The sequence below is a fragment of the Humulus lupulus genome, chromosome 9, assembly GCF_963169125.1.
Source record: "Humulus lupulus chromosome 9, drHumLupu1.1, whole genome shotgun sequence".
NCBI classification, from domain to species: Eukaryota; Viridiplantae; Streptophyta; class Magnoliopsida; order Rosales; family Cannabaceae; genus Humulus; species Humulus lupulus.
In genome coordinates, this window is record NC_084801.1 from 138,518,379 (window position 1) to 138,529,759 (window position 11,381).

Genomic DNA, 11,381 nt, shown 5'->3' on the forward strand with positions numbered 1-11,381 from the left:
AATTTTCCACCCCATCACTGTACGAGTTAGGATGAGTTCGTTATTCTTGTTCTTTACCACAACCATACCACCTTTCTTGGTCCCCACTTGCACTGGACTCACCCAAGCACTGTTAGAAATTGGGTAGATCACATCAGCATCTAACCACTTTAGAATCTCCTTCCTTACCACCTCTTTCATTGCTAGATTTAGTCTTCTTTAGGCTTAAATGGATGGCTTGCTATCATCTTCCATAAGAATTCTATGCATAACAGTTGACAGACTTATTCCTATAATGTTTGCCAATGTCCACCCAATAGCCAACTTATGTGCCCAGAGTACTCTTAACAATTTTTCCACCTCCACTTTAGAAAAAGAAGAAGACACAATCACTAGTAAAGTCTCATTCTCATCCAAATATGCATAGTGAAGGTGGTCTGGCAGGGACTTCAGTTCTAATGTCAGTGGCTTCTCAATAAAGGGCAATGGTATGTCAGGCCCTTGTCCCAACTCTTCAAATTTCCTCCCATAATATGGTCTGTTAGAGTTCACCCAATTAACATACTCCATGACCTCTTTACCATCCTCGTTCTCCACATCAGCTTTAGTCAATGTTATGTTAAGAGGGTCACCTCCCAAACTAGTACCAGACACTGTTCCATCCACAACATCAATATTGAAGCAACTGTCACTCACTTGAGGGTATTCCATTGACTTAAACACATTAAACACCACTTCATCCCATTGAACTCGTAGCCTCAACTCACCCTTTTGAGCATCAATCAACGCTTGCCCCATGACCAAGAATGGTCTCCCAAGGATAATAGGGACATTAGCATCTTTCTCCATATAAAAAACAATGAAATCCGCAGGAAATATGAACTTGTCAACCTTCACTAACACATCCTCAATAATACTCCTAGGATGCTTGACTGATCGATCTGTTAATTGTAGAGTAACCATGGTGGGTCTTGCTTCTCCTAGCCCAAGTTGATGGAACACAGATAAGGGTATCAGGTTGATACTTGCCCCCAAATCACACAAGGCATGCTTGCACTCAAAATTTCCGTTAGTGCACGGTATAGTAAAGCTCCCTGGATCTCTAAGCTTTTGGGGAAGCTTTCTTTGCAATATGGCACTGCACTCTTTTGTTAACGCTATAGTTTCATAATCTTCCATCTTCATTTTCTTTGATAAGATCTCTTTCATGAATTTTACATAACTGGGTATTTTCTCTAAAGCTTCAACACAGGGAATATTGATGTGTAACTTCTTAAATACCTCTAGAAACTTTGAAAAATGTTTATCAAGAGAGCTTTTCCAAAGCCTCTGAGGATAAGGAATCCTGATGTGATGCTCAAAAGTAATTAGTGGAGACACCTCTTTGGAATGAAGGTCTTCAATAACCTCCAACTCAACTGAATCATAATTCTCCCTCATTTCTTTCTTCTTCTCTACTGCCTCCTTTGGTTCAAGTTGCTCATACTGTTTCCCACTTCTCAAAGTAATTACCCGACACTGCTCCTTTGGATTAACCACTATATTACTAGGAAAATTCCCCTGAGGCCTAGTATTCAACATATTTTCCAACTAACCCACTTGCATCTCTAAATTCCTGATAGAAGATCTTCTCTCTGTCATGAATTGAGCTTGTGTGTTGGTAAGAGTCAATAAGTCAGCTTGTAATTCATTAGACTGTTTTGGTGGAGTTGATGGCCTAGGCTGCTGAGAAGATGAAGCTTGTGATGGGGTTTAAGACATAGGTTTCCGATACTAAGGTTAGAACTGAGGTTGTTGGCCTTGATTATTTCTCTAAGAGAAATTAGACTGATTTCTCCATCCAAGATTAAATGAGTTGGAGAAAGGATTTTTATAAGGCCTCTGAAAATTCCCAATTGCTTGAACCTTCGCCTGATCCATATGAATATTATTATGAGAGTATGCTGCTTTACACTGATCAAAAGAGTGAGGACCCCCACAAATTTCACACCCTGTTTGTATTTGAGTGGTGTTAGCTGATATAGTATTCTACTGCAACTGCTTAGCCAATGTAGCAACTTGAGCAGTCAACACAGTAATAGCATCCAATTCATGTACTCCAGCCACCTTTATATTATTCTCCCATTCAGTAGGCCATTGATAATTATTCATGGCCATTTCCTCCAATAGCTCATACGCTTCATTAGCGCTTTTACTCATGAAAGCTCCTCCAGCTGCAGCATCTATTATTGTGTGAGTAGTACCACACAATCCATTGTAAAAATTCTGGACCAACATCCACTTCTCTATGGCACGATGAGGAAACTTTCTCAACAGTTCCTTAAACCTCTCCCATGCATCATACAATGATTTCCCAATAAGTTTGGTAGAAATTATCAATCTCTCCCCTCAACCGTGTAGCCTTGGCTTGAGGGAAAAATTTGGCGAGGAATGTTTGAGCGAGCTCCTCCCATATGGTAATACAGTTAGCTTGTAAGGAAATCAAGCAACTCTTAGCTCGGTCTCTTAGTGAAAATGGAAAAAACCTCAATCTAATTGCACCATCGCTCACTCCATTCATCTTAAAAGTTTCACAAAGCTCCAAGAAATTCTCTATGTACAAATTTGGGTCCTCTGTAAGTAAGCCAACGACAGCAAAAGGCCATGGGCTAGTCATCTGCGTAAGCTCATTTGGAGGCGCTCGGGGAATATTGGCGAAGAGCTGGAATTTGTCGCATTTCTTGACGTAATCCATCGCGTCCCATTCATGGTGGGCCAAAAATACCCTTGCCTTAAGATCTTCTTGGAGAGGCTCTGCCCCCCAGCGTGATCTCCGCAGAAACCTTCGTGTACCTCTCATAGTATTAATTCGACCTCTTGCTTGGATACGTACCGAAGCAAGAGAAAAGAATAAGCCCGCCTGTAACGCCCTACTTCCTTAGAGCCGTTACTAAGTGAGTTTAAAAACGTGCTTTCAACTCGCTAATCGAGGTTTTAGGTCAAATAGTGTAATTAAGCCATAAACAGAGGAAAAACTTTAGAAATAATAATTTCCATAGAAAATCATAAAAGTTTTACACTTGGGATCCCAAAATACAGTTTAGAAACATTTACAACATATAAATTGAACCAAGTCGACTAAACGACAAAATCTAGGTTTATTTACAAGCATCTCCCAAAATCCTCTGGTTGTGGCAGCCAGGCTGGCCAAACATGTACACGCCGCCTCACGCTTGCTACACTCATGGTTGGTTGGCCTTCTCTTTACCCTTACCTACACCACAGAGCATTTGTGAGCCGAAGCCCAGCAAGAAAACCCACAAACAGATAACATATGCAACACATATATCAAGCATATAAACAGGCCTCCAATGGGCTAAACACATATGGCCTAGCCGTCCCAGGCGTTTACCAAGCCCTGGGTTCGCGGACCACGCCGTGAGGATATCCCAGGTATCCTTTTAGGGACTCGCCCTGGCAACTCGCACACCACGTGCTCAACGCTGCTCCCGGCCCCTTGCCGTACTCGGCCTTGCACTCAACGTGCCTAACGTCATTCCCGGCCCCTGCCGTCCTCGGCCTACACCGTTCCTGGCTCTTGCCGAACATTCACATAATAGCATTCATAGCATAGCAAGAAAATACAAAATTCTAGCAAATTCAGTTAAAGGGCTACGCCCCGCAGTTCAAACACATTGGGCTCAGCCCTGCATACCAGTTCTATTCAAACACATTGGGCTCAGCCCTGCATACAAGCTCTATGGGAACAAGGGTTTTCTTACCTGAGTCCCGAGCTCTTCGAGCACCGATGTCCCAAGCACAGTCCTCTAACTCAAGCCTCTCTGAAACCCTAGTCACAACACATCAACAACATCCATCCATCAAGTTCTAATCCAATAAATAACTTTGAGCCATAACCCTAACCTCCGAGACCTTGAATTCTATCAATCCGGGTGATAAAATCCATCCCGAGCCTTTACCATTGAGTTCCCAAGCCTAAACACCCTTAAAAACACAAACTAGCACTAAGAGTCGCGTCCCTACCCACAAGCGCCGCGGCTAGCCTCAAAACAGAGGCTAGCACCTCACTGACCCCCACACGGGCTGCGGCGCACATTAGCTTCTCGGCCTCCCATGGCCACGCGCACACAAGGGCCGCAGCCCTCACCTCCAAACCCAGATTTCCTCACCATATTTCTACACCTTTCCTCAAGCCAATTCACCTAAAACTTAGCTAACAATCCTAGATAATCAACACAATCATTTCAGCTCAATATAAAGCATCAAAACCCTTTAAAAATCTGCTCCAAAACTCAGCTAGAATACCCAAAAACAGATCAAGCTTAAACTAACATGCAATCTCCAATAACCAGCAGAAATTCTAAACATAATCTCTATAATTAAATCTTACCCTTGCTGAATTAAGCCTCTGAACCAGCTCCCTATGCTCCAAGCTTCAAGCTCCCCTAAATCCCCAGCTGCAATCCCTTAGCTTCAAGTTGATTTTTCCCAAAGTTTTCCTTGAGTTTTTCTTGGAGAATGAAAGAGAGAAAGAGATAAGAACTGTCTTCAGCTGGGAGAAAAAACTAATGTCGGTTTCTTAAGTTTCTAAATGTTTCCTTCCTTTGTTTTATTTAACTTGGTCTATGTGGTTACCTCAAGGCTCGGGGTACCAAAACGTCCCCGAGGGCAAAATGGTAAATTTCCCCAATATTCCCTCCTAGACATTCTATCCTCAAATATATCTCCAAATATTTATTTTCATAACCCGATAACCCCATAACACACCTAAAACCCGAACTACCCCTCAACTCGCCCCGAGTCAGAATCTCAACCCTGTTGTGACTTTCTGGCTAACCGCTCCCCAGGACTGTCTCGGATCGTGCTGCAAGACATATCACATATATATAACAGTTATCACATTTATACCCCTAAAATCCAGACGGGGCCCACATGTACATCTAACTCAACTAAACATGCATCATTATCATATATACACATAAATCCACGTATTAGCATATTAAATCATTTATTACCCTCCAGGCACACTAATCAAGGACCTAAGCCCGATTAGCAAATTCGGGTCGTTACAACTATCCCCTCCTTACAGAAATTTCGTCCTCGAAATTACCTGAACAACTCAGGGTACCGCTCCCTCATCTCTGACTCAAGTTCCCATGTCACCTCCTCAACCTTGTTGTTTCTCCATAGCACTTTCACTAAGGCGATGGTCTTGCTCCGCAAGACTATATCTTTTCGGTCAAGAATCTGAACCGGCTTCTCCTCATAGGACAAATCCTGATCAAGCTCCAGATTCTCAAAACTTAGAACATGCGTTGAATCTGACATATACTCCCGGAGCATGGATACATGGAAAACATCATGAACCCCTGATAGAGTTGGAGGCATCGCTAATCTGTAAGCTACCTCTCCAACCCGTTCCAAAATCTCGAAGGGGCCAATAAACCTAGGGCTCAACTTGCCCTTAACACCAAACCGTTTCACACCCTGAAACCCTAAGGAACACATGATCACCAACCTGAAATTCCACACTCCTGCGCTTCAGGTCTGAATAACTTTTTTGTCGACTCTGGGAGGCGAGCATACGCGCTCTAATCTTCTCAATCACCTCATTGGTCCTCTGAACCATCTCTGGACCCAGATAGCTCCTCTCACATGTCTCATCCCAATGAATAGGTGATCTACACGTCCTTCCATAAAGTATCTCGTACGGAGCCACTCCGATGGTCGCCTGATAATTGTTGTTGTATGAGAACTCAATCAATACTAAACCGTAATTGCGTGCCCATAGCCTTCTGCAGACTCTCCCAAAACTTGGAGGTGAATGTGGGGTCTCTGTCGGATACTATCGACCTAGGAGCCCCATGAAGTCGAACAATCTCCTTCACGTACAACTCAACATACTGCTCCACAGTATAAGTTGTCTTAACAGGCAGAAAGTGGGCAGACTTGGTATACCTATCCACAATCACCCACACCGAGTCATGCTGTCCCACAGTTCTCGGTAAACCAACCACAAATTCCATAGTAATATCTTCCCACTTCCATTCTGGAATCCCCAAAGGCTGCAACAACCCTGCTGGCCTTTGGTGCTCAGCCTTAACCTGTTGGCAAGTTAAGCACTTAGCCACATAATCCACCACATCCCTCTTCATGCCTGACCACCAATATAGAGCTCTCAAGTCCTGGTACATCTTCGTCGTACCCGGGTGCAAAGAATAGGGAGTGGTATGCGATTCATCTAAGATCTCTCACCGGATATCAGAATCCATCGGAACGCAAATCTGGCCCTTGTACTTCAGTAACCCCATCTCTAAAATGGAAAGGCCTTTGTCGCTCCGACTAAGGCACTCTCCCTATGACTTCGCAGTTGGGAATCTTTCCCCTGCGCTTCCTTGATCCTCTCAAGGAGTGTAGACTAAAGAGTGATGTTGGCCAACTGTCCAACCACCAACTCTATACCTGCTCTGGTCATCTCCTTAGCTAACTTGTCAGATATCTGCCTCGAACTAAACAACTGTCCTGGGCCTTTCCGACTCAATGCATCAGCCACTACATTAGCCTTCCCAAGATGGTATAGGATATCACAATCATAATCCTTAACCAACTCCAGCCACCGCCTCTGGTGCATATTCAGATCCTTCTGAGTAAAGAAATACTTTAGGCTCTTATGGTCAGTGTATATCTCACACTTCTCACCATAAAGATAATGCCTCCAAATCTTAAGTGCAAACACCACCGCTGCCAACTCCAGGTCATGCGTAGGATATCTCTGCTCATATTCCTTTAACTGTCTCGATGCATAGGCTATCACCTTACCAGCTTGCATCAACACGCACCCCAAACCCTGCCTAGATGCATCACAGTAGACCACAAACTTTTCATTCTCTGTCGGCAAGCTTAACACTGGCGCAGTGATCAGTCGCCACTTCAGTTCCTTAAAACTGTTCTCACACCTGTCCATCCAGACATACCTTGTCTTCTTCTTTGTCAGTTCTGTCAATGGCGTAGCTATTCTGGAGAACCCCTCAACAAATCGCCGGTAATACCCTACTAAACCCAGAAAGCTTCTCACTTCAGGAACATTGCTCGGTCTAGGCCAATCTCTGACCACCTCAATCTTACTTGGGTCAGCCAGAATCCCCTCCTTACTGACAATATGGCCCAGAAATGTAACTTGTGGCAACCAAAACTCACACTTACTGAACTTAGCATATAACTTATGCTCTCTCAACTGTTGTAGAACCAACTGTAGATGTTGCTCGTGCTCTACCTCTGACTGGGAGTACACCAAGATGTCATCGATGAATACGATCACAAACTTGTCCAGATAATCCTTGAAAACCCTATTCATCATGTCCATGAAGGCTACTGGGGCATTGGTTAATCCAAAGGACATAACTAGGAATTCATAATGTCCATACCTCGTTCGAAAAGCAGTCTTTGGTATGTCCTCCTCTTTAATCCTTAACTGATGGTAACCTGATCGGAGATCTATCTTGGAAAACACTGTTCTTCCCTATAGCTGATCAAATAAATCATCGATCCTAGGCAGTGGATACTTGTTCTTAATGGTTAACTTGTTCAGCTCCCTATAATCAATACACATCCTAAGGGACCCATCCTTCTTCTTAACGAACAACACTGGAGCACCCCATGGAGAGAAACTCGGTCTGATGAACCCCAAATCAAGTAGCTCCTGCAACTGAATCTTCAACTCCTTTAACTCTACTGAAGCCATTCTATAAGGTGTCCTAGATACTGGCTCCGTTCCTGGTACCAACTCTATAACAAAGTTAATCTCCCGCTGCGGCGGCAACCCTGGCAAATCCGCTGGAAACAAATCCGGAAACTCACACACCAATATAGTCTCACCTGGTCCAACCGACACCACCCTAGAGGTATCCACAACGCTCGCTAGGGATCCTATGCAACCTTCCTGCATCAGGTCTCTAGCCTTCAATGTTGAAATCATCGGTACACGCGGTCCACTAACTGACCCCACAAACACAAAGGGTACCTCCCCTTCTGGTTCAAAAGTCACCATTCTGCGCTTGCAGTCAATTGTTGCCCCATACATTGATAACCAATCCATTCCCAAAATCATGTCAAAATCATCCATCTATAACTCAATCAGATCAACAGACAGTTCCCTACCATCTACCTCTATAGGCAACGCTCTAATCCACTTCCTAGAGACTACCAATTCTCCTGTTGGCAACAAAGTCTGAAATCCCCTAGCATACACACCACTAGGCCTACAAAGCTGATCTATCACTCTAGCAAATACAAATGAATGGGTAGCCCCTGAATCAAACAATGGAGTATACAGAGAACCAGCACTAGATATCTGACCTGTCACCACTGAGGGGCTAGCCTCAGCCTCAGTCTGTGTCAAAGTGAATACCCTGGCAGGAGCAAGACTGTCACTCTGCTTCTGCTCCTCCTTCTTAACTTGAGGGCAATCCCTCTTCAGATGACTGGCACTCCCACAAACAAAGCAAGCCCTGATCCTGCACTTACCCTGGTGTCGTTGCCTGCACCGCGGACACACTGGAAAACTCCTCCAGTTGTCACTGCCACCCGGACGGCCAGTGGAAGCACCCCGTGCCCTCCTATCTGAACTGGGAGGAACAAAGGAATCTAAGGCCTTCCTCTTCTGCTCACTAGAGACACCACCACGACTGAACCCAATAGAAGGAGGCATCGTCCTCCTAGCATCGTGCCTAACAGCGCTATCCTTCCAAATCTGATCTTCGGCCCTCTCAGCAGTAAGGGCCTTATCCGCAACTTGGCCATAAGTAGTAGTCTCTGGATCCAAGGTAATATTCACATCGCGGGCGATCATAACATTCAACCCCCGCACAAACCTATCCCTTATTGCCGCATCAGTCGGCACTAGATCTGGCGCGAACTTCGCCAATCTATCAAACTTTATAGCATACTCTATCACTGTCGATCGATTCTGAGTCAAGTTGATAAACTCATCAACCTTCGCAGCTCGAACTGCCACACTGTAATACTTCTCATTGAACAAGTTTCTGAATTCTTCCCAGGTCATAACTGATACATCCTTTCTTTGAACCACCACGTCCCACCAGATGCGGGCATCCTCTCTAAACATGTAGCAAGCACAGGCTACCCTCTCATTCCCCTGAACTCTCATCAAATCCAGAATTGAGGAAGTCAGATTCATCCACTGCTCTGCCCGCAGTGGGTCTGATCCACCCTCGAAGGTGGGAGGATGCTGCTTCCTGAACCTCTCATACAAAGGTTCCCACTTATTCTCCATAGCAGACTGCACTAGCACTGGCACTGCAACCTGCTGCACTGGCAGCCCAGTAACCTGAGGCAGGGCCTACTGCCTCATCTGTCGCAACTCTTCCTCTGTTCGCTGTAGTCTTGCTTCCATCTCAACAAACATCTCTTGCCAATTCTGTGGGGCAAGTGGAGGGTCCTGACCTTGGTTTTCATCCTCGGCCCTACTGCCGCGGAGTCTAGCTGATTGTCGAGGCATCTCAACAAATATGCCTACAACCAACGACGCCGCTCATCAAGCATGATAACAACATCCAAAACCACCTCCCAAACACATCAGTCATCCACAAGCATTAACTCATACAGCATATAACACACAACGGGCCATGCCCTGGCATCATGCATATGTTAACTCATTCATCATGCTCTATATAAGATAAGTAGGCAAACAGGCCATTCAAACACATATTCAAACATATTAGCCAATCTTACCAACCAACCCTGAGTTGAGCCTGTCACTGACAACGAGTGTACATGTTCGGTCAATCTCCAGAACCAATAACCTTGGCTCGCTCTGATACCAAGTTGTAACGCCCTACTTCCTTAGAGTCGTTACTAAGTGAGTTTAAAAACGTGCTTTCAACTCGCTAATCGAGGTTTTAGGTCAAATAGTGTAATTAAGCCATAAACAGAGGAAAAACTTTAGAAATAATAATTTCTATAGAAAATCATAAAAGTTTTACACTTGGGATCCCAAAATACAGTTTAGAAACATTTACAACATATAAACTGAACCAAGTCGACTAAACCACATGGGTCGTGGCGCGCACACCAAGCGCCGCGGCATGCATGAGCTTCTCGGCCTCCCATGGCCACGCGCGCACACGGGCCGCGGCGCGCCCCTCCTAGGGCCGCGGCCCTCACCTCCAAACCCAGATTTCCTCACCATCTTTCTACACCTTTCCTCAAGCCAATTCACCTAAAACTTAGCTAACAATACTAGATAATCAACACAATCATTTCAGCTCAATATTAGCATCAAAACCCTTTAAAAATTTGCTCCAAAACTCAGCTAGAATACCCAAAAATAGATCAAGCTTAAACTAACATGCAATCTCCAATAACCAGCAGAAATTCTAAACATAATCTCTATAATTAAATCTTACCCTTGCTGAATTAAGCCTCTGAACCAGCTCCATATGCTCCAAGCTTCAAGCTCCCCTAAATCCCCAGCTGCAATCCCTTAGCTTCAAGTTGATTTTTCCCAAAGTTTTCCTTGAGTTTTTCTTGGAGAATGAAAGAGAGAAAGAGATAAGAACTGTCTTCAGCTGGGAGAAAAAACTAATGTCGGTTTCTTAAGTTTCTAAATGTTTCCTTCCTTTGTTTTATTTAACTTGGTCTATGTGGTTACCTCAAGGCTCGGGGTACCAAAACGTCCCCGAGGGCAAAATGGTAAATTTCCCTAATATTCCCTCCTAGACATTCTATCCTCAAATATATCTCCAAATATTTATTTTCATAACCCGATAACCCCATAACACACCTAAAACCCGAACTACCCCTCAACTCGCCCCGAGTCAGAATCTCAACCCTATTGTGACTTTCTGGCTAACCGCTCCCCAGGACTGTCTCGGATCGTGCTGCACAGACATATCACATACATATAACAGTTATCACATTTATACCCCTAATATCCAGACGGGGCCCACATGCACATCTAACTCAACTAAACATGCATCATTATCATATATACACATAAATCCACATATTAGCATATTAAATCATTTATTACCCTCCAGGCACACTAATCAAGGACCTAAGCCCGATTAGCAAATTCGGGTCGTTACACCGCCTGTATAGCCTACTATCCATGATTATATACCTCGGTACTTGGTACAACAACTTCTGAGCTGCCTTCTTATCTTGGGGCAACTCCCCGAAGACAAGGTATTTAACTATTGGTTCCATCCACCCATCTTGGGGTTGGATTGACTCCACCTCGTCTGGAGCCGAGATACTCAAAGACTCCAAGTAGTCAATGGGGACTACATTGATTAATTCAGCATCTTTGTTCGTGGCCAGTTTAGTCAGGGCGTCTGCATTGAAAATTTTCTCCCTCGATACTTTCCGAATAGTGAATCTTC

General features: G+C 44.3%; 1 protein-coding gene and 1 non-coding gene across 2 annotated transcripts; one reads left to right on the forward strand and one right to left on the reverse strand.

The window, feature by feature from the left end:
- Positions 1–204: 204 nt before the first annotated feature.
- Positions 205–1,560, reverse strand: LOC133800092 (uncharacterized). Its single transcript, XM_062238065.1, has one exon. The coding sequence runs from the start codon at positions 1,558–1,560 to the stop codon at positions 205–207; it is 1,356 nt and encodes a 451-aa protein (XP_062094049.1).
- A 706-nt stretch (positions 1,561–2,266) lies between these two features.
- Positions 2,267–2,375, forward strand: LOC133803022 (small nucleolar RNA R71). The gene has a single exon (XR_009877756.1). It is a non-coding gene; the product is annotated as a small nucleolar RNA R71 (small nucleolar RNA).
- The last annotated feature ends 9,006 nt before the right edge of the window (positions 2,376–11,381 follow it).

Bases quoted from the DNA above. Each gene is read 5' to 3' on its own strand.
- LOC133800092 (XM_062238065.1), bottom strand. From the start codon at position 1,560: ATGTTGAATACTAGGCCTCAGGGGAATTTTCCTAGTAATATAGTGGTT.